Source organism: Oryzias latipes, chromosome 15, assembly GCF_053564925.1.
Source record: "Oryzias latipes strain Hd-rR chromosome 15, Olatipes_Hd-rR_3.1".
Taxonomy (NCBI): domain Eukaryota; kingdom Metazoa; phylum Chordata; class Actinopteri; order Beloniformes; family Adrianichthyidae; genus Oryzias; species Oryzias latipes.
In genome coordinates this window covers 3,007,318-3,034,046 of record NC_136251.1, presented here as the reverse complement: position 1 = coordinate 3,034,046, position 26,729 = coordinate 3,007,318, and the positions used below count along the sequence as shown (strand labels likewise).

The window sequence follows — 26,729 nt, the reverse complement described above, 5'->3', positions numbered from 1 at the left end:
GAATCTTGATCCGGTTTCTGAAGGCTCCTTTGCCTTGTGGGATTAACTTCAGTGTGGACTCAAAGCTCTGCATGAGTTACTTTGAATTAACCCTTGTGCTATCTTAGATGACCACACCCTTACATTGACGTGTTCTCCCTACCATGACAAAGGTGGATAAAGGTGGAAAGATTTCATGGAATCCATGGACACCAGTGAAGATCACAAATCATTGAAGAAAAAAGGTTCAGAGCACTGTCTAGTGGGTCTAGATGACCCAACTCCCAATGGTAAAGTGCCTAGGATAGCACAAGGGTTAACTGGGAAAACCAGCACTCCCAAGTTAAAAACAAAGCAGCAACTCTGTAAGGAGCGAGATGGCTCAAAATCTTCCAATGTGATGCAGAGTGACTGACCCATCCCGGACTTAAACATGCCCCGTACTCAAGCCAACCCAGGTAATAGCTGAAATAAACAAATGAGCCCTTTCTCTGCTCCTTTTCTGTCGTTACATCTGCCTCTACATGCACTTATTCTGATGTCTGTGATGCAGCCACGTGACAATGCATGACATCTGAACAGAGGAGACGGTTTTCTCAACGGCGTCAAAACCAGAAGCTTCTATTAAAAACCGCTGCACACAGAAACACAAGACAAATCAGAACAGAGCTGGTTTCTGAATTCAATAGTTTAAAAGCTGGGTCACGTGATCAGAAACTTTTGCGTTCTGGAGAAAGGGAAAGGGGACTCTCCCTTCAGAGTAAAAGCGCGTGACCGTCTCCTGGGCGGCAGTTCTCAGACCTTGTCCTCCTTGTGTATTGAGGAGCTTGCTGTCGAGTCATCCCCCCCCCGTAAACCAACAACTTCGAGGTCACTAATAAAGCTCACGACGCTGTCAACGCAAACACGACAGGAAAGGCTTATTTTGAAAGGAACCGGAAGTCCCGCAGTCGCTGGTTCCAGCTGAAAGCTTTTGGATTAGACTCATGGAGGGGTTTCTGGTCATGGACAGGACCGGGACAGGTGCGGGTATTCGGGATCCAAAGTCCAACAGACCCGTGAGACGAAGCTCCGCGAGGAGAACCTGAACCGAACCGGGCCAAAACGAACCGTGAAGGCTCTCTTTCTCCGAGCCAGAGAATCGGCAGACCGCTCTTCCACGGATCTGAACCAATCCGACCGTTTCAGGTAAGAACGGGAAGTTTCCTACCGGGAAGTTTTTAAAAAGTTTCCTTCACGTAAACACGCGCGCACGCGCACGCTCGCAGGCATCTACCAGAAATCATGGAGGTTGTTTGGTTCTGAATCCGTCCACTACAGAGTCGAACCACAGAACGGAGCAGAATGTAAGACACCAGCCCGAACTTTCTCTCTGAAATGAGAACTTCTGACCCAAATCTGACGTCATCGGCGGATTCCCTTCCCTCTGAGCTCTGCGCTGCCATGACGTCACGCAGGTGATCTTTGTTCCTGACAGGTTCTCATGGTCAGCGCGATAGAAACAGCATGTCCACCGGAGGCAAGAGTGTGGCCCCCCCGCAACAAAGGAAGGGTCATTTCTTTAAGGTGGGTGTAGGCTCTCCCCCTTCTTACACACTTGAGGAGGAGATGACATTAAACTCAGCTGTCTGTGTGTGTGTGTGTGTGGGGGGGGGGGTTGCTGACGTCACTTAGCGGTTGATGTCCGACCAGAGTTTGCTCCGTCCATTCATCATTGCACTGAGAGTCCCTCTCTGTAGCTCTAACCCAAGGCAGTGGATCTGAAGGGGAGGGGTTCAGGTGTTCCGACCATCGGTGGGGAGGATGGAGGCGCCGGTGAATCCACAGTCACACTGGTCTTCATGCAGAGAAAGCCAAGCATAAAGACAAAACCTCCAGGTTCACATGCATGTGCCCCCCTCTCCAGATGACCCTAAACTTTGGTTGTTAATGAGCCTCCTTTAGGGGGAGCTGGGGACTCCTCTGAGATGGGGGGTGAAGCTCAGACATCCCGAAGAGACTCAGAGCAGGTCTGGTGCTCAGCTGAGGCTCTGAACATCTGGGGAGTGTGTCACCGTGGGCCCATTCTTACAGTGTGGTGGAGGTCTCAACCTCTTGCTGTTCTGCAGTTCAAACCTCAGACTGATGACAGAAAGTCTGCTTTCATAAAAAAACAAAGTAAATCGCAGATAAAGGACTTGGTCCCTGCCTGGACTCCTTTCTTCCAGATAGATCAGTGAAGGCCACATGTTGTTGTTTTTGCAGCTCATTGACTCATTTGCCTGGGAGATCTGCTCTCTGAGGAGGGAGATGGGAGAGAAGAGGAAGACCTCAGATGGAGACCAAAACATCCTCACGCTGCTAAGGTGAGCCCAGACTTCAACTCTAAAGCCTCCATTAAGGCTGTTAGTCCTCTGCTGACTGGATAAGACAACTGGACTAAGAAACCCCTCCTCCCTAGGACTCCAAACAGGAAGTAGCCACTGGGCAGCCAAACTCCCATAGACGTCTATAGAGAAATAAACAGCTGTTACTCAGTCCTTCTATTGGTCAGAAGAACCATTCTGGATCTGATACCTTTAGACCAGTGGTCCCCGACCTTTATAACGCCACGGACTGGTACCGGTCCGCGGCCCGGGGGTTGGGGACCGCTGCTTTAGACCACGGTCTTGCCTTTAGCAATCGATCCACTGCTTTTTTACCTCCCTTTATAGAAAATTGAAAAGCTACACACCACCACTCCAAAAGACACAGTTTGGATGGATGGATGGATACAATTTATTGATTAGAGAGCAAACATAAAAAAAATCACAAGGGCACATGATGGGATGTCTGTTGTGCATACTGTATGTGTTGGAGATGTCCTTCTGTGGAGCTGGTGTGTGTTTGGGACTGGAGAAGAATGATTCTGGCAGGGGTCCAGTCAGTGGGTGGGCATTTGGAAGTTCAACGTTCAGGATGATGCTCTGTTTATTGAATCGTCTGACGCAGTGGGTGAGGATGATGGAGTCTTTCTTGAGAGTCTCTGTTGTAGCTGGAAGTTGTTCACACTCGTTTACAGACTATGGTGGAAACAGAGATGTGATGGGCGAGCTGGGAGGCAAAGGTAGTGATGTCACAGGTGAGCATGGCTTCTGTACAGGTGAGCATGGCTTCTGTACAGGTGAGCATGGCTTCTGTACAGGTGAGCATGGCTTCTGTACAGGTGAGCATGGCTTCTGTACAGGTGAGCATGGCTTCTGTACAGGTGAGCATGGCTTCTGTACAGGTGAGCATGGCTTCTGTACAGGTGCCTGACCGTGGAGATTCCCATGACAAATGAGTCTGGATGACAGCTGAGTGGCAGCTATTCCTGGCCGTTAGGTAACTCTGGGCAGGTGGAACATAAGCAACAGGTGAGAAGGCAATGACTGTTGTCATTGCCTTCTCACCTGTTGCACTCCTCTCGACGTTGCCTCCTCTCGACGTCACGGTTCAAAAACGACAGTAATCCCCATTACTTGGTGCAGTGAATACTAGTACTTTTAAAGTGTTTTATAAGAAGTCTGTTTGTATCAGAGCTTTTTTTTAATGAGACAAATCTTTCAGCTTTTTTGCGTTTGGCCTTTTTATGATGGTCATTAACTCCAACATGAAGTTTCTCTGCGTTTGGTACAAAGTTTCTTCATGGAGACTGAGCAGCAGTTTTCACAAACCAGAGACGGAGGCTTAATAATTAACCCGACGACGTACTTCTTGATCCCTTCACATTGGTTTCTGGGAAGAATCTTCCAGCGGGTTTTGATGGCTGTCTCCAGGATTTGCAGAGGACAGTTCTTGGTTTTCATGTTCTGAGAAAACTCAAAGATGGAGCTTTGCAGAGAGAAAACAAAAGAGTTTTTTCAAAAATGTGACAGTTGGTTAAAATATGATTTAGCTTCTGAAATGAGCTGCAATCTGCAAAAACACTGTTCCCTTCATTAAAGCCTGTGAACCAAACATGAAGCTATAGTAAGACACCCACATTTGACCTGCTGACATCCACATTCATAATCACTCTAAACTCCTATGATGGATTCTTTTTTCCTCTTTCTTATTCCCGCTCCTGAGCGGGCGCAGAGGACTTTGCAACATGCGCCTCTTTAGGACCTGCAAATGGAACAGGGGTTGTGTCAGGAAATCTACTCACTGAGTAGATATCGGCTGGAATTTGGCTGATCCAAATGGATCATAAGACGAGGGTGGGGCTCTCCTGGTGTGAGAAGCAGCAGTTTGCTGAGTAGTGGAACCGATAAGGCATCAAAGCAGTTGGATCGGGCCAAGCCATCCCAGTCCAAAGCTTTCTTCCTGCAGCAGACCAAAGCCGTTTGGACGATGAGCCCGAGGACAGCTGAGGGAGGCGTCTGGGTCCCGATGAACAGTGTCTTGTAGAGCTGCTTCCAGTGAGGCAAAGTGCATTGACTGGCGATGCACCAGGTTCAGGAGAGAGTTCAGTAGATCCTTCTTGGACCTGAGCCCGTCAGAGTTTCTGGAGCTCTTTTTTGAGGTTCGTGACCTGTTTGTTGCAGTTATGTCATTGTTTGAAGCCTTGTTGTTCCATAATGTTCATCTGCTGCTCTCACTTCTTCTGTTCTTCCTGTTTCTTCTGTTTCTTCCTTGATCTTACTTTGTTCTTGCTCTGTTTCTTCTCCCTCCTTTTGTTGGGATTTTCCATGTGAGTCTGCAATGTCTTAAGATTCAAGGGAATGAAAAAACACTCCTTCCCATACCACTGGTGGTCCCAGACAAATTCAGAGTCCAGCTTTACTTCCAAAGAGTTTCCTTTCATTTTTGTGACACGATCCGATCTTCAGTTGCAGACATGGATTCCCAAAGCATTTCAGGAAATGGCTGCGCTCCTGTGAGACACGCCGGAGCAGAACTGCACATTCGTCAGACTCCATCAGAGTTGTGACAGCAGTTCAACTTGTTCTCACTCATGCTTCATGTTTCCTGCTGCATGTAGCTCAGTGTTATAGTCCCCCCCCCCCACAGACACACCCTCTGATGAGTCAGACCCACGTACTCATAAAGCTATTAACGGATATCAGACCTTTTTTCTGAGCATCGCAGAAACGTCTTTAATGAATTAGGAACTTAAGTTTATGAAGGCCCCACATAAATCCTACATTATTTAATATATTTTAAATATATTACACAATATCTACATCTGATCACAGTTTTGAATTAAAACTTCATGTTAAAACATCATATGCAGAAACATGTATATTATGTTTGTTCACTCTAAACCTAAACTTAGTTCAATCCATCGGAGCCTTTTAGGAATGGAGATGTTTACATTAAAATGGAAACTGAACTTCTTTTTGACATTTTCCTTTTTCGACCTTTCCTAAATGAACGGATCACCAGCTGAAAAGCTCAAAGTGGAATGATGTGATGAGGGCTTTCTTTACTTTAATGCCATTTGTGGGAAACATGATAAATGCGGTCTAAAGTTCCAAACCTCTGTTTCCAGGCTCAGTAGGGAAGTGGGGGCTCTGTTCCTGCAGACGTCAGACGGTCAGCAGGCGCTTGGAGCCAGTGACTCCGGGTACGCCTCTCTGCAGCGCCGCCTCACAATCCTGGACCGAGTGACGCACACGCACTCTGTGTGGCTGCTGCTCCCCCTCAGCCAGCAGGGGGCCAACCGAATTCTGCAGGGGCAGCCCCCTGGGGTAAGAGCTAGATCACAGCCCCTCAAGAGGATTTCTGACTGATTCTTCCTTTATGACTAAAATCAGACTATATCTGTCTTTTTAAACATGACCAAGATTTTATGATTTAAAAAAAGTAGAATTTGACAATTTGAATTGCTTCCTAAAAAGAATTTACCTGAAAAGCAGAAAAAATGAAGTTTATTATTGTTGCACTCTCTAGGAGTCCAGGCTCAACATTCTCAGGATTATGATAATGAAATCAAAAGCGCTTCAGTTTTACGGATCAAAACAAGCAAAAGTAAAGCCAGTTGAAGCAAATGTGTGTCAGACGTCTGCTCCTGTTCCTGCAGACGTTTCTGGTCAGACGGTCCAGCAGCCTGCAGAGGAAGGTCATCTGTCTGCGCGCGAGCAGAGACGCCGCCGCCCCTGTCAGAGAGTTTCCCATCAAGGAGAGCCAGTGCAGTAAGCTCCTCCCCCTACTGTCATGTCAGCATCACGTGACAGAAGGCGGGCGTCAATTTTCTTTTCTACGCTTTACCGGTAATTACGTTGTTCAGCTCCGAGCCCCCAGAGTGTCGAGGCCCCCAGGGGGTGGCCTGAAAAGCTTAAACAGCAGAGGCAGAAGCCGTAGGGTTGGGGGGTGTCCCGCCTGCAGTGGGGCATAAAAGTAGGGGTACTACGGATCCCAGAAGCCACGGTTCAGATCGTGTCACCGTTTGAGGTACAGATCCCTTAAAAATGAAGAAAAAACAGGACAAAAAAACAAAATAAAAGCTTTCAACTTATTTTTCTAAAGCCTCAAAGCATAAATATGCAATAAAACATAATATACTTCAAAACATACATATACACACATTTACATACATATATAACCTATGAAGTACATCAAAGTATAGCTAATTGTGAGCTATTTTTAAAAGCAAAACACTTCTGATATCTGTGGAGATATTCATATTGGCTTTAAAAAAATTCAAAATGCCCATATATGAAAAAACAAAGTGCATTATGGTCCACTGTATTTTGAAAACACCCAAAGTCTACAATGGGGCAAAAAAAGTATTCAGTCAGCCACCCAGTGTGCAAGTTCTCCCCCTTAAAAAGATGAGAGAGGCCTGCAGTTTTCATCATAGGTTAACCTGAAATGAGAGAAAAGATTAGGACAAAAACATCCAGAAAATCACACTGTCGGATTTTTAAAGAATTTATTTGCAAATGATGGTGGAAAATAGCTGCTTAAAGCTTTATGGAAAGGCGGAGCTTCTTGGGGCTGGAGCTTTCCCTACCATAGAAAGGGGCAGATGGCGAGCTCTGCGACACGCCGTCCAGGATTAAACCTGTGACTCTCATCTATGACTGCGCTGCTGACACCTTTGGATGAGATGAGTTAACTTCTTCTGTCTGCTGTGCCGCAGCCTTCTCCCTGGAGGGGTCCAGCTTGAGTTTCGCAGACCTTTTTCGCCTTGTGGCTTTTTGCTGCTTCAGCAGGTAAGTTCATGATACTCTGCTTCCATTTCCCAGCATCCTCTTCTTTGTGTTGGTTTTTTAAAATCCTCACTTCAACATCTGTAACCAGATGTTCACGTCTGACTAAAATACCTAATATTGCTGTTGTTGCTACGCCTGAAGTGAGACACGTGAATCCTAGCCACAGGTGGAGGAACGCCTCTTCTCCCCCTTTTTGTTTTAGAGATGTGCTTCCCGTCACGCTGAGGCTGCCGGAGCCCATCACCTCGGCTGTGACCTTCAGCGATCTGCAGGAGGTTTCTGAAATGGCCGCTGGTTTGTTTTTTTACTTTTTTTGGTGTTTGATCATTATGGTTTGTGGAAGGTTTTATTAGTAAAGGTTCTGAGTATTTGTAGGAGGAGGTACATCATCGTTTTTCCTCGTCTGATGTGAAAACTGCAGATTTGTTTTTGTGTAACTCTTGTGGACTTGGTGTTTAGATGAGTAACACAACTGACCGTGAGGTTGGGGGTCAGCAGGGTGTCTGATGGTGCTTCTCCTCACAGACTTTTATCGTGAATGTTCTGCAGCTGCACTGAGGAGAACTTCTTCAGGGTGCTGTCCATCATTCGGGCTTTGGTCTGTCATGCTCAGCTTCTCCCCCCATGTTGACAGTTCTTCTGTGGCTCAAACTGAACACAAATTCAAATCCGCCTGAATTCACAATAAATTTAGGCTGAAATCAGATTAGCCCCACCCACTGCTACCCATTGGCTGTAAAAACAACCCCTCCCCTCTCATTTTCCCAAATAGGAAGTACCATTGCTTTCTGATCCGGGCGCCACCATGTTGAAACCAGTCGACAGTGATTGGTCCGAGTGGCTGTGAGTCTTTGTATCTATGGCAACGGTGATAGTAGTTGCTATAGATACAATGACTCAGAGCGACTCTGACCAATCACTGTCGACTGGTTTCAGCATGGTGGCGCCCGGATCAGGAAGCGATGGTGAGGCATTTTGCCTCATTTGGCGTGAGCCGGATGTTAGGCGTTGTCTGTGGGCGGGGTCACACCTCCACTCATCCATCGTTTTTACAGTCTACGGCGCTCCCGTCACCAAAATGGTTGACATGGTTCTGCGGGTTGGACAGCCATAAAACTGTTTGTAGGCTTTCCCAAGTTAAGAAAAATTGGGGGGGGGGGGGGGGGGGGGGTTATGAAATACATCTCATCCTCACCTGTGCAAGTTTGTGGGGATTTTCTCGTATGTCAAGGGAATCAAATTTTCATGAAAGTTGCAAAACATGAATAATTTCCCAGAAACAACACAGACTCTTTGTGCTCCAGACGTAATAAGGAGGGAGCTCCCGTCTCTTGAAAGGGGGGAGGAGCCAGGCTCCTCATTCATGGCTGTGAGTCAAAGCACAGCAGAACAGAGCGCGCTCAGAAACGGCTGCTGGTCTGTCAGAAGCTGTGAAAACGCTTGGATCCTCTGAGGGACAGACGATGCTGCAGTGACTTCGTTTGGTGGTACGACTCGGTGACAGTATGACCTCCAGCTTTCATTTCCTTTTTCTATGTGTTTCAAAAAGCTTTTGGGTTTTCATGTTAGGGGGGCTGAGGCGGCGGAGGGCTTGATGGTGGTCCTAAGTGTCTGTAGAGACATTTCCAGGAAAGGAAAATACATTTGAAAAAACAAAGGGGGAGCTTCTGAATGTAAACTCTGGTTAAAAAAGATTCTGACGGAAGCGGCTGCTCAGCTCTGATCTATTTTCCTTTTTGTTGTTGGAGATTTTTTTGTTTTTCACAAGTTTTTTGTTTCAGTAAAAACAATCATCTTAGTGATGTCCACCATCCCTGAACTGAGACAACATTTAATAGGAGGGAATTCAGACTAAATGGAAACAGAAATCCGATGAAGTGTAAAACAAAATCAGGCTAAAAGACTGAACTTTAACTGAAATTAGATTAAATTTAAAATGTAATCAGACTGGGCTTTAACTGATACTAGAACGAACCTAAACGTTAATCAGCATGAATGTAAACTAAATTCAAAGACTATTTTTACACTTATAGACTGAACAAACTGAAATTAGACTCTGTTTTTACTGAATTCAGACTGAAATCAGACTGAACATAAATTGAGATCAAACTGAACCCAAACAGAATTTAGACTTAATATGAACTGAAATCAGACTAGACTAAATACAAATGAGATCAGACTAAATTTTATCTTTTATTAGACCAAGCGTTAGTCGTTTTCTCCGTAGGGTGGCTGGGCTCCCTTAGAGATGAGGTGAGACGCTCAGTCACCCGCAGGGAGCTCTAGTAGAGCCGCTCGGGAGTCTGGTCCTGGACACCTCCATGGGGAGGGGTTCTGGGCATGTCCCTTTGAGAATACCAGGACACGCTGGAAGGACGACGTCTCTCAGCTGGCCTGGGATCGTCTATGGATTCCCCCCGGGGGAGCTGGAGGAAGTGGCCTGGGAGAGGGAAGTCTGGAACTCTTTGCTTAGACCGCTGACCCTCATACTTGACACAGGCTAAAATCAGACGGCTGTAGGACTACAATCTGATAGGAAGACGACCAGAACTAGACTGAAGTCAAACTAAAATCAATGTTGTCACTGGTGGATCAGTAGAAGTGGGAGTCTAATCTTCTCTTTTTTGGTCATGCAGGCTTCTGGGATGTTCAGCTGCTTAACAGCAGGCAGAGCTCACTGTCTCCATCAGGGACGGCGATTCCCTACAGACTCCGCCCACATGCCCAAAGAGCCGTCTGCCCGGCGGGCGTCCAGGCATTTTCTCTTCAAACTCGCCCCCTGTCCGAGCTGGACTGTTTCCAGGCCAACGGGGCGCTGTGCTTCTTCAACCCCCTCTTTGCAAAGGTGCATGAGCCAAGTGGGGGGGGCTCTTGCCCTGACGGTCTTGAGGTTGGAGGTGAGGGAGAAGGAAGAAGCGTGCAGAACTGCAAAAGAAACGCCAGTCAAACCGGGCCTGCCCCTGACGGACCCCCTACACCTCCGCCCCCCACTGCCGAGCAGACCCCTCCCCAAGTTGTAGGACCGCACAGTATGCCAGGAAAGGTGTCGTGGACCAACACCCCCAAGGAGAAGATGGAGGGGAGGGAGAGGAGTGCCAGCCTCCTTCCTTGCCTCAGTTCCTCAGATAACATCTGTTCTTCTGACCCCCCCCAAAAAAGGTTTAGCATTAGCTCCCCCATACCCATTTTGCGGCCATCCCAGTCTTTCCCTCCACACCAAGCCAAGACCTTCCAGCCATCCAGTCTGGAGGAGGATGACTCTGAAAAGACGGCCCCCAGATCCAAAGACTCCTGCAGGTCTTCAGTTCTGAGGACCGACCTGCTTTCTCTGGACCGGGGGGCTCTGGAAGGGTCTGCTGGGGGGGAGGCCCGCCTGAGTGATATGAGCTTCTCAACAGATTCTTCAGACTCGCTGAGTTTCTCACAGTCCTCCTCCTTTTTCATCCCCTTTCTGCACGAGCCCAGCCCCCCAACAATGGCGGACTTTGACACTCACCTGCCCCTCTCCCTCCCACCCCCCCACCTGCCTAACTGCAGCATGGATGAAGATGAGGAGGATGATGAAGGAGAGCCAGAGTATGGTGTGAGCCTGGACAGCGATTCTGACCTGACCATGGGGCGGGCGGGGCGGAGCCCCAAGCAGATCCCCAGCGGGGGGGCTTTAGTCCTCCAGAAGGCCTTGAGAGGACGTTTGAGCAAGATGAGCAGCGTTTTCCATTCACTACTGACCCCCCAGAAGAAGGCAGTCCACAGGGTGCTGGAGCTGTCCTTGGACAGCACCTCCTACTTTGGATCCCTGGTTCAGGACTTCCTGAGCTTCATGGTCGACGGGGGGGGCGCCCAGGCGTGGCAGAGCTTTTCCTCTGGACTGGAGCTGCTGCAGACCGTCCGTCAGTTCATCACTCAGATGAAGATGTATCTGCGACAGAGCTCTGAGATGCAGCCCCCCATGGAGAGCCTCATTCCTGAGGACCACATCGGTGAGTGACACTGGTTTAGTCTGAGCCTTTCGTAGAGTGCCGGCTTTTCCACCAAGCTGGTGCAAGTTCTGGTTCAGAACCAGAACCCGACCCAGCAAACTGGTTCTTAGGAGACACCAGCTCTTTGGCCGACCCGAGAGAACGAGCTTCATGCTAGTTAAGTCAGAGCAAAAAGGAAAGAACAAATGTCACCCATACAAGACACCTGGTGGGACCTTTAACCTTTCAAATTGAAGAGTGTTTTTCAAACACTGAGGTCATTTTCTGCAGGAAAAAATGAAGAAGACAGAAACCTTCTGTCGATGTCAGAGGACATTTGAAGGATGACACAAAACCTCCTTTCTGCCTGGGGGTGGGGGTGTTGTAACAGGCATGTTCAGAAGCCCCGACTCAGCTCTATCAAAACACGTTGCTTTGGAAGAATTGAGCGGGAAAAACTGCACACTCAACAAGAACAGTTTTATGTTAACGAGAAAATAGTTGTTATATGCAGAGGAGGAGGATCCTGAATCTCTGGTTGGACTGCAGCTCCATCAGAACATGTCCTCCTGGTGAGCATGCATGCTGCTGCAGCGTGGCCCCCCCATGATCTCACTGTTGACACTGCAGCTGCAATCCTTTTTGGGAAGTGTGAGTGATGTCTTTATGGAAAACTGTTACAGAAAACCCATAAAAGCAAGTCCAGCACTTTCACATCCACATTTCTTCTGTGCGCCAAAGCATAAAGAAAAGCTGGGGGTGAAGCGTGGCCCCCAGCATAGTCAGTCACCTGAATGAGGATCAGACAGGTTAGCCTCCTCAGACCCCCCGGCAGACTGGCTGTGACCTTCAACACAAAGGTTTTCCTTTTCTAAAAAGTAGAAGAAATTTTTTTTTTTACTGAAAGTGCAAAATACACATGATCCCTGGGGTGGGCTGGGGGGCATTTATTTAGTCATTCACACAAAAAAACCTGTCAAACAAGCACAACGTGCACGTGGAAACTCCTGCAGGAGGAAGTGCAGCATTTCAAAACGTTTGTGACGCTTGTCTACTCTGGAATCAGGAAGATGGAAAATCCTGAGGTGCTTCTGGAAGGTCCAAATATAAAGTAGATGGTATCGCATTTGAAATAATAATTATAATAAACTGTAATAGTACGGCACCTTTCTTGGAATCAAACATAGCAAAATTTAAAAAAAGTAAATTTTTAATTTTTTTATTTGTATTTATTTGAGGACATTTGATGTGAACCAAGATTTTATGGAGAGCAGGGAGTTGGTAAGAGAAGTGGGTGGAAGAGAGGAGTCAGGTTTGGTAGAACTGTAGAGCTGAGTGTCATCCGCATAACAATGGAAGTGAATATTTTGTTCAGAGTTTTTGAAAGAGAGGGAGAGGGTAAATGATCATTAGCAGGGGCCCCAGGACAGAGCCCAGGGGCACACTTGTAATGACAGGAACTGTGCGGTCGGTCAGTCGGTCGGTCGTGGAGTGAATATTTACACTGTAGCTAAATAAACTGAGTACAGTCTGAGAGATGTAGTGGAACCAATTGTGTTTATGATACAGATGGTGGAGAGTCGGTCTAGAATGAGAAAGATGGGTATGAAGTTGTGCTGCAGCAGTTTTTCTTTTTCTAATGAATGGAATATTACAAAAGGGGATGGGAATTACTGAGGTTGATGGGATCTGATCCATGTTATTTGGGTATGGGTGTGACAATACTCTATTTTATTTTTTATTTTTTTCTTAACTTGTCCTGTCCAACAGCTGGGCAGGCAGATGAGGACTGAAGGCCTCTTGTGTTGGACATATTTTACTTTAACAACAGGGGTTATTAATCTTCAGACAAACCAGAGGTATGACTGAATAAACCCCTTTTGTAATCGAGGCTAAACTTTATTAATTTTAATCGTATTTAAAAAATCTTTGGTGTTGGACCGGACGGAAAAGGAAAGAAGGGAAGAAGAGGGAGGGACGTTAGAGAGAGGGGGGGATAGGAGGGTGATTATGGGAAGGTGGGGTAAAACCATGAAGCAGAATGAAGCAACAAGTTGCTGCATGTTTATCATTACGGTCAGGTTCAATGTGATACAAATCTAGAAGGGGCGGGGTCTGTTCACACACACACACACCCAAATGTTATAAACACAAAATTGTCAACATGTACACAATACAGATAGTGTTCACACACGCACACTTATGCCTTCAAACCAACTAGTGAATTCAATTCAATCATGCAAACTATTAGTGCAAAGGTGAGCTAACACCTGTGGTCAGGTGAGTGTTTCTGTTCTTCTAAAATGGATGGAGGAATGTGAAGAGAAGCCTTTTTGAGTGTGGAGGGGAATAGTTCCAGTGGGGAGGGACGATTGAATAATGTTGGTGATGGGAGGTCCAGGGAGGGGAGAGTTGCCTTGACCAGGGCATTTTTGACAGAGTTTAGAAATTTGATTGACTGAAGGTAGAGTAAATGTTGAGAGTAAATGACATGTGGCCACTGGAATTAGTGGATTAGTACTTGAAATGGGTCTGAGTTGCCAATGATTGTGCTGGGTTTTTAAGGCAAAGAAAGATACTGTGGTGTTACAAAACTCAAAGGAGTAGAAGTGAAGTGGGAGTAGATTCAGAGGTTTTGTAATCTTAGAAAAAGGGTAGAAAAGGACAGCTGAATCCAAGCCACACATCACTGAGTGCAATGCAAAGCGTCACATGCAGTGGTGGAAAGCTCGCCGCCACTGGACTCTAGAGCAGTAGAGACGCCTTCTCTGGAGTGATGGATCTCACTGTTCAATCTGGCAATCTGATTAATGAGTCTGCTTCAGCATACCGAAACATTTTGGACAATTCCATGGTCCCAACCTTGTGGGAACAATTTAGAGCGACTGCTTCCTCTTCCAGCATGACTGTGTACCAGTACACAAAGCAATGTCCTTAAAGACATGGAGGACAGAGTCTGGTGTGGATGAACTGGACTGGCCTGCACAGAGTTTATTGGTTTATTTATTTGGAACCCCATTAGCTTTCACAGGGTGGTAGCCAGTCTTCCTGGGGTCCATAAGCAAATATTTATATACATTTTACCAATTTCACAAAAACCAAAAATGATTTTATAAAATTTACTGACTAATTCATCATATTTACCTTAAAAGCTTCACATGTTATAATAACTTAAAAACAATTTCATTTTTGTACCAGCATCTCAACAACACATACATTTCATAACAGCAAATCATGCAAATCGGTAGTTATTGTAAGCAGTCCGTGTATCTTAGTTTTAAAATCTTTTTGAAATGAGATTTGCAACTAATAAGCCTTGTCCTTCCAGAAACTTGATTCCACGCAACAAAAGATCTAAATAGCACTTTTCGTCTCATACAGTTAGATCTTGAAAAAGGAACAATCAAACCACCATAGCTGACCTGACGAGTTTGATATTGATGACAATACCCACTGTATAATACTTTGTTTACCAAAAATTGTGGGTATTTTTTAAAAATGACGTTGTGCATTAGGCATAGAAGACTGAGTTGTAATTTGTCTTTTACCCTCATCCCCCCTAAAGTGGTGTGCATCTCATTCACATTGGTCCAATAAGAGCAACCAAGAGTCACCCTGACAGCTCCATTTTGGGCAAGTTGTAATTTTTTTAGATGCCCCTGTGCAGCACTAGACCAGATGACTGGGCAATACTCCAGATGTGACAGGACCAGAGACTGTACAACTGTCTTCATGACTGAAGGTAGACGGTATTGCGCAAACCTCCGTGCCAAGGCAATTCCTCTGCCCATCTTGGATACTATATGATTAATTTGATCTGTCCAAAAGAGCTGAGCATCCCATTTGATGCCCAGAAGCTTGGTTTTAGTCACTTGTTCAACAAAACTATTGTCAATACTCAAATTCAGGTAACATGGTGCATTCAACAAATATTTTGTACCGAAAACAATGCATTTTGTGTTAGATGTATTAAGAACCAAGTTATTAATCTTAACCCAATTGGTAACTGAATAAAGTTGATTCTGTAGGGTTGTATTGAGCTCTGGGACAGTAGCAGATGCACAGAATAAAGTTGCGTCTTCTGCATATAACATCACTTCTGCATTTTTTCACCTCCTGGGACAGATCATTCACAAACACTGAAAGTAAAAGTGGACCCAAACAACTACCTTGTGGAATACCACATAATCTAAACTTTGTTTCAGACAAGCTACCATTGAAGAGGAGTTTCTGTGTTCTGCCATTAAGATAATTTCTTATCAGTGAAAGGGACAACTGTGAAAATCCACAACATTTGAGCTTTGCCAACAGAATATCATGCATGGTTGATTACATCAAAAGCAGCTGTGAAGTCTAAAAGTACATCACCCACATGTTTTTTATGATCCATATGTGTTAACCACTGGTCTACCATATGTACTAATGCCGTATTGCTTGAATGGCCTGGTCTGCAGGCAAATAGTTTAGCATTTGATTAAATATCAACCTTTTAAATATTTTACTCAAAACAGGAAGAACATGAACTGGTCTGCAATTTGAAGCAGTAAACTCTAACTATTCATCCTTTAGTTTAGTTTAGAAACCATGTAGGCTAAGTTTACAATACCATCCAGTTTCAGGTCTGACCCCCCCCCCATGAGCACATATAAACCAGCTCTTTTACCAGCTATTTCAGAATTAGAAATAGCTAATAACTAAGTCCAGATGACAGCCCCTAAACTTACTACTATGATCCTTAATTAGAGATTGTTTGTCAGGAAACACTCCACTGATCAGTGCTCTATTAAAAATATGACATATTGGTTTGTTCAAAACATTTGCAACTATTTTAAAGATTCTACCATCAATGTAATAAATACCTGGTGTCTTATCACCAGGTAGTGAGAGAAGCACATTTTGAACATTATTCTCACTAACAGTGTCGAACACCAAGGAACAAGTTTTATTTTCCATAGAGTCCTGACCTGAACCCCATAGAACACCTTTGGGATAAATTAGAGCGGAGACTTAGAGCCAGGCCTTCTCCCCAACATCAGTGTGTTACCTCACCAATGGTCTAAAATTCCTCAAAACGCTCCTCAACCTTGTGGACAGCCTTCCCAGAAGAGTTGAAACTGCTAAAGGTGAACCCACATCATATTGAACTCTGTAGGTAAGGGATGGGACGGAACTTCAGTTCATGTGTGAGTCATATGGTGAGCGAATACTTTTGGTAATAGTAATAATAATTGGTATAGTTTATATGTCTTCATGGATAGAAATACCAGTTTTTCTGAATATTCATTTAAGTTCTGTTCCTTCAGCTTTAGTTGTCTGGGGGTCCGAGTGAACCAAGAAGCAGTGACGTTGAGTAGACAGACCTAGTTTTGAGTGGAGCATGAATGTTCAGGTTACAGAGGTTATTGTGTAAACCAGTTCAATAGGAGTAAAGAGATTGTGAGTAGTGGGAAGGTTAGTGATATGAGAGGATAAGGGGTTTTGTTGATTTTATGGATGGTCATGGTGTATGGGGGGCTGCATCAGTTGGGTGAAATACTGACATTGAAAGTTACCAGGGAGTGGGAGGGAATCTGCTTGAAAGACCTACTGCAATGAAAATGGCTTTTTTGGTGTTTTTAACATGTTCCTGTTGCATTTTTCTGATGATGGGAGACATAGAAATTGTGATGAATCTGGAGTAGACAAAAAAAAAAAGATTGTAGTTGTAACAGAAAAACCACAATCGGCGGACCACAACCCCATGGTCTGCTCCATTCTGATCCTTCCACTGTCAGACAAATAGATCCATGAAGGTCTTTGTTTTCCTCCTCTGAGCTGGAATCTGGATCAGAACCGGACGGATGGATAGATCTGATACTGCTCTCCATTTTGTTGCACCACTAACAAAATGGTGTTAGTGGGGTTTTTGAGAGCTGTAAGCTAGTGGGAGAGAGTAAAAAAAAGGGAATAATGGGAAATGAGCACAATCTAACTCTGCGCCAACAGTCCTCCTGCCGCTCTGCAGAAACTATGTCCTAGAAAATGACAGAGATTTTAGCTAAAAACTTCATAATCATCATTACAACAACAACAGATGATCAGAGTGGGACTTAAGGCATAATGTGGAACACCTGAGCTGCAGACGAGGTTCAAGAAATGCCCTTTGGTGTGTGTGTGGGGGGGGGGGGGGGCAATGATGGGTGATGGCAGCCAACGCTGGCCAATACAGGAGTATTACATTCGGTGAGAGCAAAGAGAGCTGTCAGAGATAAATATGTGAACCTGCTCTGTTTATAAAAAGATGCTGATGTGAGACATGAAACACAATAAGTAGCTTTTTTTATTAATAAACCTGACTGCCACAAAGCTCACCTCTTGTCCAGGTGGAGCAGCAGCAGGCAAAGCGCTCCAGTTAGGCAAATGTCTTGCTAAACTGACTGCTAAACCACAAACTGATCCTTCTGATTGTCCTCCTTCAGGTGTTGTGCCGCCCACTCACTTCAGGTGTTTGTTACCGAGCTACAGTCTATTTTCCTGAAGCCACAGAGCAGTCAGAAGCAGCTTCTGGGAATTCTGCTCTTTTCTTTAAAATGGTCTCTAAAATGGCGCCCTAAGAAGAAGCGCCTTGAGTCTCACATGAGTTAGCCGGATCACGCTCACCTGGATTTCCACTCGTTGTTTTGAGGACATTTGTTTGCTAAACACATGCATTCAGTGTCCAAAGCTCTGCACGGAGAGGAAGAGCACAAGGATGCTGTTGTTAACGTTCAGCTGAAGGCCGGAGCACTGCAGGCCACGTGCACAAACACGTGCACGGGCAGCAGAGGGGGTCTGCTCTCTGATGCCCCCTGCGTCTCTTAAAAAAAGGTGAGGCGTGCACGTACGTGCAGTAGCCTGCATCAGAGACGGGCCTGTGCGCTGGATCCATCTGTGCCCCCCCCCCCACACACACACACACACTGTGCCTGTTGAGTGAATGAGCTTGTTTTTCGCAGGGTGGGGGGGTGGGGGGTGACTCACTGAGAACCGTTGTTCTAATGAGTTCTTCTTCTGAGTCTGGTGCTCCAATCTGAGCCCAGATCCTGCCCCCCCCCCCACCACCACCACCACCACCACAGTCAGAGGGGTGTGACCTTCACCCTCTTGCTGCTCTTCCTCGTGTGTGTTTCAGAAATCATCTTGGGACAAATGCTTCACTCTGGTGTCATATCTATTGGTAATTAACAGCTCTAGCTTTTGTGTTTCCTGCCTTTTATAAGACCCCCCCCCAACCCCCACCATAAGAGTTCCATCAGAAATGTTGGAACATTGGATTGGAAATAAATGAATGTGTTGTCCCAAACATCTCCTCCATCTTAGGGGACCAATGTACTTCTTGACACTAACGTTTCAAAGACCTGTGGCATTCAGACTGTTTCTTTTGCCCCCCCCCCCTTCCCCAGACCATATTCTGGAAAGAGCCATGCATAAGTGTGTGCTGAAACCTCTGAGGCCAACAATAAGCGCCGCCCTGCAGGATTTCCAGGTGCGCAGTGGGGCGTGGCAGCAGCTGAAGGAGAACCTGTCTCTAGCCAAGGCCCAGCCCCCACAGGAGATGGGGGTGGTCGACATGTGCCCCCCTGATGCCGTGGCCATAGAGAAGATCAGGACCAAGCTCCTCAACATGTGTGCCCTGTACTCCCCAGAGGAGAAGGTGAGGGTGCTGCTGAGCGTCTGCAAGCTCATCTACACCCTGATGGAGGACGCTGCAGGTGAGGGTCCTCGCCTCCTCAGAGTCTCTGAGAAGGAAATGAATCTGACTCCCACCCGTCCGCAGGTCGTCTGTGTGGTGCTGATGACTTCTTGCCGATGTTGACCTACGTTCTTGCCCAGTGTGACCTCCCCGAGCTGGAGAACCAGGTCCTGTACATGATGGAGCTGCTGGATCCCTTGCTGCTGCACGGAGAAGGTTCTTCTTCACTCTTGGGTGGAGCAACTCTGATGGGGTCTCAATAGCTTCCATGTGTCTTCAAATGGCTGTTGTCTAACATTCAGGGGGGTACTACCTGACCAGCACCTACGGAGCCCTGTCCCTGATCAAGAACTTCCAGGAGGAGCAGGCGGCCCGAGTCCTGAGCTCAGAAACCAAGGACACGCTAAAGCAGTGGCACCGCAGGCGCACCACCCAACGACCCTCCATCGAGGACTTCCAGGTGTGTCTGAGTCTCCGCCCACATTCATACGACACTCAGCCAGCTCTGCCCACAGCCATACCACACTCAGCCAGCTCCGCCCACAGCCATACCACACTCAGCCAGCTCCGCCCACAGCCATACCACACTCAGCCAGGTCCGCCCACATTCATACCACACTCAGCCAGCTCCGCCCACAGCAATACCACACTCAGACAGCTCCTGCCCACAGCCATACCACACTCAGACAGCTCCGCCCCCATTCATACCACACTCAGCCAGCTCCGCCCACATTATTACCACACTCATCCAGCTCCGCCCCCATTCATACCACACTCAGCCAGCTCCGCCCACATTATTACCACACTCATCCAGCTCCGCCCACAGCCATACCACACTCAGCCAGCTCTGCCCACAGCCATACCACACTCAGACAGCTCCGCCCACAGCCATACCACACTCAGACAGCTCCGCCCACAGCCATACCACACTCAGCCAGCTCCGCCCACATTCATACCACACTCAGCCAGCTCCGCCCACAGCCATACCACACTCAGCCAGCTCCGCCCACAGTCATACCACGCTCAGCCAGCTCCGCCCACAGTCATACCACACTCAGCAGACTCCGCCCACAGTCATACCACACTCAGCCAGCTCCGCCCACAGCCATACCACACTCAGCCAGCTCCGCCCACATTCAAACCACACTCAGGCAGCTCCGCCCCCATTCATACCACACTCAGCCAGCTCCGCCCACATTATTACCACACTCATCCAGCTCCGCCCCCATTCATACCACACTCAGCCAGCTCCGCCCACATTATTACCACACTCATCCAGCTCCGCCCACAGCCATACCACACTCAGCCAGCTCTGCCCACAGCCATACCACACTCAGACAGCTCCGCCCACAGCCATACCACACTCAGACAGCTCCGCCCACAGCCATACCACACTCAGCCAGCTCCGCCCACATTCATACCACACTCAGCCAGCTCCGCCCACAGCCATACCACACTCAGCCAGCTCCGCCCACAGTCATACCACGCTCAGCCAGCTCCGCCCACAGTCATACCACACTCAGCAGACTCCGCCCACAGTCATACCACACTCAGCCAGCTCCGCCCACAGCCATACCACACTCAGCCAGCTCCGCCCACATTCAAACCACACTCAGGCAGCTCCGCCCACAGCCATACCACACTCAGCCAGCTCCGTCAAGAGCAATACCACACTCAGCCAGCTCCGCCCACAGCCATACCACACTCAGACAGCTCCGCCCACAGCCATACCACACTCAGCCAGCTCCGCCCACAGTCATACCACGCTCAGCCAGCTCCGCCCACAGTCATACCACGCTCAGCCAGCTCCGCCCACAGCCATACCACACTCAGCCAGCTCCGTCAAGAGCAATACCACACTCAGCCATCTCCGCCCACAGCCATACCACACTCAGCCAGCTCCGCCCACAGCCATACCACACTCAGCCAGCTCCGTCAAGAGCAATACCACACTCAGCCAGCTCCGCCCACAGTCATACCACGCTCAGACAGCTCCGCCCACAGTCATACCACACTCAGCCAGCTCTGCCCAAAGCCATACCACACTCAGACAGCTCCGCCCACAGCCATACCACACTCAGACAGCTCCGCCCACAGCCATACCACACTCAGCCAGCTCCGCCCACATTCATACCACACTCAGCCAGCTCCGCCCACAGCCATACCACACTCAGCCAGCTCCGCCCACAGTCATACCACGCTCAGCCAGCTCCGCCCACAGTCATACCACACTCAGCAGACTCCGCCCACAGTCATACCACACTCAGACAGCTCCGCCCACAGCCATACCACACTCAGCCAGCTCCGCCCACATTCAAACCACACTCAGGCAGCTCCGCCCACAGCCATACCACACTCAGCCAGCTCCGTCAAGAGCAATACCACACTCAGCCAGCTCCGCCCACAGCCATACCACACTCAGACAGCTCCGCCCACAGCCATACCACACTCAGCCAGCTCCGCCCACAGTCATACCACGCTCAGCCAGCTCCGCCCACAGTCATACCACGCTCAGCCAGCTCCGCCCACAGCCATACCACACTCAGCCAGCTCCGTCAAGAGCAATACCACACTCAGCCATCTCCGCCCACAGCCATACCACACTCAGCCAGCTCCGCCCACAGCCATACCACACTCAGCCAGCTCCGCCCACAGCCATACCACACTCAGCCAGCTCCGTCAAGAGCAATACCACACTCAGCCAGCTCCGCCCACAGTCATACCACGCTCAGACAGCTCCGCCCACAGCCATACCACACTCAGCCAGCTCCGCCCACAGTCATACCACGCTCAGCCAGCTCCGCCCACAGTCATACCACGCTCAGCCAGCTCCGCCCACATTCATACCACACTCAGCCAGCTCCGATGTCAGAGCAAGAAGAGACTAAGTTTTTCCTGAAAGTGTGTTGAATCTTTTCTGCTTCTGACGTGTTTTTGGATCATGGAATGTTTCCCCTTTAGCATTGCTTTTCCTCTGGCTCCTCCCCAGAATTACCTGCGGGTGGCGCTGCAGGAGCTGGATAGCGGCTGCACAGCCAAGACTCTGCAGGTGCGGCCCAATGCCACCGTGAGGGACGTGTGTCGACTGTGTGCCCTCAAGTTTAAGGTGCTCAATCCGGAGAGCTACGGGCTGTTTTTGGTCATGGGGGGCAGCTGCCAGCAGCTGGCGCCAGACACCCACCCCCAAAAGTTGAAGGCTGAGCTACACAGTAATCCATCCACTGCTCCCTTTCACTTTGTTTTCCGTCGTGTGTCCATCACTGATCAGCAGCCCTCGCCCCCCTGTCCTAGGCTTCAGGCCCCACCCCCCTGCTCGGCACAGTTTAAGGAGTCTGCCCCCACCTGAACAATGACAGTTCATCTGGTTCTTGAGGATGAACATAGTGGTTACTGTGGAAAACTCTCTGCTGCCCCCTGCAGGACTTTCTCTGAAAATAAACTTTGTGTGTTCAACCAGGTGAGCACGCAGGTACTGTAACGTGCACAAGAACATTTTGGTGCTTTGACCTAAAGATGAAGCTCCGCCCCCTGGCAACAGGGACTCCACGTGCTCTTGTTTTTTGTAGTTTTCACTGTAGAAAAAAGCAACTTTTCACTGAGACACTAGGACAGTTTTAAGAAGAAGTGGATCCAAATATCCATCCATTTGTTTATCCATCTTTAAACCCGTTTGATCCTTTCAGGGTCACGGGGCGGAGCCAATCCAGCTACTGTTGGGTGAAGGCGGTGTCTGTTCAGAACCAAACATCCACGAACATTCACACTGACAGCTTCAGGGTCACCAATCAGCCTATGAAGCATGTTTGTGGACTGTGGGAGGATCCTGGAGAAAAGCCACACAGCCACCAGGAGAACATGCAAACTCCACACAGAACGGTCTCAGCTGAGAATTGAAGGCGAGAGTGCAAACCACTACACCACAACTTGGAGCCCCTAATCTAAACTGTGCAGAATTGGACAGTTGTTGGCTGTTCTTTGTCAGTCAGGATAAATCTAAATACATTTATGTCTGCTTCATAAAACTACAGGAGTTGAAATGATGCAGAAGAAAGAGTCTTTCAAATAAACCAGTTTTATTTCATTTTGAGGAATTTAAACTTTTTAGTTCAGTCTGAAAATGTGTTGGTGAGTCTGGATGTCAAGGTGATCCGGTTTTAACGTAGGCTGTTCTTCCACTGCTCCTCCTGAGTGTCTTCACACATAGGGGGCGGCCGTGCTGCACTAGTGGGGCGGCTGACCTCGATACGGAAAATTGCAGGTTTGATTCCCGCCCATCTTTCGAAGTGTCCTTGGTGATAGGTTGGCGCCATCAGTGTGTGAACGGGACTGTAAAGCACTTTGGGCCTTCTTTATAAGTACACGCCATTTACCATTTAGCATTCAAACAAGAATGTCACAGTAATGGTGCCCAAAGAATTCTCAGAAAAGCCTCCATTTTGTGCTAACTGGTAAAATCATGTTAAATCCAGGAAGTCGAGGAGCAGAAAGCTTCTTCTCACTGCTCAGCTCTGTTTCGTTTCATTGCATTTTAAGCTCAGGCTTCATGTTGTTGCCTGTGAATTTAAAGATGTGTGTCTCTAGAAAACAAAGAAAATGTTTCTATAAATTGAAATAAATGTACAGCATCGATGTTCAGAGCCCTACAACGTCATAAATGTCAGTAGAGCCTCAGACCTTCATGAACTTCTGATAACGACCTGATGGCTTCACTGAAGTTCAGCTGCCTGACGTTACCAAAAAATCAAAAAGCACTGGGAAAGGCCTTCAGATTTGAAAACAGACACAAACATTTATTACAGCAGGAAAATGGAAATGACCTCTTTGTTTTTATAAAGTCATGACATCACAGCGTTTGATGCAAGTTCGCTGGTGCCTTCACTGACCCCTGTAAATGTGGCTGTTTGAGCCCAGAAACATGGTGGTGTTTATTGCACTGTTCAGGTATTTTCATGAGCACGTCCATAAATGTCACTGCAGCTGATGGAACCTTTGGAGCACAGCTTGATTCATGAAACAAACACTTTTTGAAATATGATAGAAAACAACAAAAGACGAATGAAAATGTCATTGAACGAAAAGTCACTGCAAACATACCGACACTCTGAAATAATTGAAAAATAAAAAAATACAAAAGTTCCCTGCTTATAACATGTTTTCTTAAATAATGTAGTGTTGTGTATAAAACTGTAGTGTAAACATGAATGTGTTTCTGCAGCTTCTCTGCTCTGTTCACGGTGGGGAAGGAGGGATCATGTGTCTGCTCTGTCATGCCAGAGATCTGAGCCCCTCAGTTTACTGGTGCATCCATGCCCCCCCTCCCCCCACAGCTATGGTCTATGTGGAAGTTGGACCTCCTGCTCCCTCAGCTAAGGACGTTTAAACATCTGGAGAGAACATCATCATAGTGAGGTGTTATAAGCGTATCCCACCAGCAGGAGACCCAGGACCCGCTGGAGAAATGGTCTCTCTGCTGGTCTGGGAATACCTTGGTATTCTCCTGGAGGAGCGAAGAGATGACTAAGATGGATGACATAGATGATAAATTCATGTGAGCCATTTACTGCATTTTCTCCTGTTCTATAACTTCCACTCCTAAGGCTGACATAATCAGAACATCATATCTGTGGTTACATGTTCTCTTATGTGCACACTGGGATTAGACTGGGATCCATCCATCCATCTTCAGAACTGCTAAATCCATTCAACGGGTTCTGAGCATGGATGGATGGCGCCTGCAGGAAGCTGCAGAAAACCCTGCGCATGCACGGGGAGAACATGCAAACTCCACACAGAAATGCCCGGGATTTGAACCAGGGCCTTGTCACTGTGAAGTGAGAGCGCTAACCTCTGAACGCTAACCTGTTCAAATTAAAACCCTTTCAAAATGTTCACTTTGCTGTAATTCTGCAGGAATGTTTGCGTAACATTTTTGGACATAATTTTATCGTCATCTTTATTGTAAAGTTGAGAATCTTTGATGGCCAGAAATCCTCAGTGTGCTTGCTGGAAGTGCGTGCATGCTCCCTGACTGCACATCATCATCGCGGACGGAGGATTCCAGTGTTTTTTCAGATCCCACAGCAGATTGTCTCTCAATTCAGAACTAAGCCTATTGCACATCAGAAATCCCAACCTGCTCTTTGTAAACGTCAGTATTTACACAAGAAACACAAAAACACCTTTTCAACGGTTCTTTGTCTCTAGTTTGTTCAAGCTAATCCACAAATCAGAAGTGCCTGAGGTCCAGCAACACGCCATGAGGAACAACAAACGTGCAGGAGGACTGGGACTCCAGGTGACGAGCATCAAAACCCTCCACATATCACATAAAGTCTGTGAACCCTGCAGGTCTGCTTCTCCAAACAGGCTTGGAGGTCCTGCAGCTCCGCCCTCCTCATCCTCAGACCAAGACAGGAGCCACTCCTCCACCTGCACTGAAGTGATGCTTCAGACCTTTGACACAAGCCGCAGTGGACGCTTCATATCACAAGCACCACCTCACAATCAGCATCACCGGCTGGTCCAGCAAACATCTGTGAGGAAACGCTTTGGAGATGCTGCGTTTTTAAAAAAGGGAGGGGGATTTTACAGTGGGAGGCTCTGTGCTTTGGGGGGGGTGCCTCAGTTATCCTGGCAGGTCGGCAGGTTAACAAAGGTGAAGATGTTGTACTCGATGAGGCAGGAGAAGCACAGGAAGACCAAGTAAAGCAGGAGACAGCAGACGCCCAGACGTTTGTCCAGAGTCCATTTGTTCAGGTGGACCCCCAGGACCTGAGGACGGGAGGAGAGGAGATGTTTAAAGAAGCAGAGGCTCAATGTTCAGAGAAGCAGAAAACGGCTGGAGCCGAGGGAACTGTAAACTCACGGTGAGAAACACAGACCCCAGCAGAAGCCCCACTGAGAAGATGAGCCCTTTGCTGTTGAGTTTGATCTGCAAAAGACACATGGAGGATCAGTCCTGCTACAGGAGGCCTGATGCTTTCTGTCTGCAGTGACGCTACTGCGGGCTAGTTCATCAAGGACAAACACTGATGGCTCTTCCAGTCTTCTGTCTTGGTTAGAGAACAAGAAGCTTAAAACTGGCTCATGAAGTATTTTAATTCCCAACTGATTCTGGTTGAGCTTCAAGGCTCTAGTTCTTTGGGTTCTTCTGTGTTAGAATGCAGAGTATGGACAAGGTCAAATCCGGTTTGTGGTTCTGACTGCAGGAGTCAGACTTCAGCCTGTGGCCCGGATGAATCAGCTCCTCCATCATCTGAGCCTCTTTGAAAAATCAACAATTCAAAACTTTTTATTGACTTCCTTCCTAAGAAAGTAAAGTGTTGGCACCAAGAGGCGGAGCCTAGCCCTGGGCTCAAAGATGAAGGTGAGACCTACGTCTGAGCCATAGTTGATGGCCAAAGTCTTGAGGGCCCACGGAAGACCAAGCCCCACCAGGATATCAAACACATTACTGCCAATGGAGTTGGAGACCGCCATGTCCCCCATCCCTGAGCACACATATGGAAATGTGATGGACGAGAGAAAAAGAACATGAGAGGACCATCAGGAAGCACTCAGGCGCGTCCCAGACTGTCGGGAAGCAAAGCCGTCTTCCTTAGATTACCTTGACGTGCCACAATCAGGCTGGCCATGCAGTCAGGAACGCTGGTGCCGGCTGCCAGGAAGGTGATGCCCATGATCACATCAGGAATGCCGAGAGTGAAACCGATGACCGTCACCTAAAGACACGGCGAGGTCAGGCCAGAGGGAAATGCACAAAATTAATATTTTAAGGGTTAACATGATCAATTTTTCAGACCGTTTCTTAAAAGCAGACCTGCCTGACCCACAGGGGGGTGCAGGGCACTTCAAGTTGCAAAAAAGGAGAGTCTGGAATTGAACTTCCATCCCTATACAGTGGTGGACAAAATAGTTGGTACCCCTCAGTTAAAGAAAGAA

At 47.6% G+C, this 26,729-nt stretch overlaps 2 protein-coding genes across 5 annotated transcripts in view; one reads left to right on the top strand and one right to left on the bottom strand.

Annotated features, from left to right (window-relative positions):
• The first annotated feature begins 927 nt into the window (after positions 1-927).
• Positions 928-23,924, top strand: LOC101174854 (ras and Rab interactor 2). Of its 3 annotated transcripts, none has more exons than XM_078931657.1 (12): positions 928-1,167; positions 1,300-1,545; positions 2,224-2,324; positions 5,453-5,651; positions 5,984-6,095; positions 7,046-7,118; positions 7,321-7,412; positions 9,755-11,098; positions 18,499-18,807; positions 18,873-19,004; positions 19,091-19,248; positions 21,778-23,924. In XM_078931657.1, the coding sequence occupies exons 2-12, from the start codon at positions 1,486-1,488 to the stop codon at positions 22,132-22,134; spliced, it is 2,937 nt and encodes a 978-aa protein (XP_078787783.1). In that variant the 5' UTR covers positions 928-1,167; positions 1,300-1,485; the 3' UTR covers positions 22,135-23,924. The 3 variants fall into 3 exon arrangements, with proteins under 3 accessions (XP_078787783.1, XP_078787784.1, XP_020564887.1); XM_078931658.1 differs by having other exon boundaries at positions 935-1,167; positions 1,300-1,436; XM_020709228.3 differs by having other exon boundaries at positions 945-1,167; positions 1,457-1,545.
• LOC101174615 (sodium/potassium/calcium exchanger 3) overlaps positions 23,552-26,729 on the bottom strand; it is a 30,444-nt gene continuing 27,266 nt past the window's right edge. For both annotated transcript variants that reach the window (XM_023963091.2, XM_078931659.1), the window contains 4 exons: positions 26,395-26,509; positions 26,166-26,278; positions 25,654-25,719; positions 23,552-25,559 (listed from right to left, as the gene is read on the bottom strand). In XM_023963091.2, the coding sequence (XP_023818859.1) occupies positions 25,410-25,559; positions 25,654-25,719; positions 26,166-26,278; positions 26,395-26,509 (444 nt within the window). In that variant the 3' untranslated portion in view covers positions 23,552-25,409. The remainder of the gene's footprint in view (positions 25,560-25,653; positions 25,720-26,165; positions 26,279-26,394; positions 26,510-26,729) is intronic.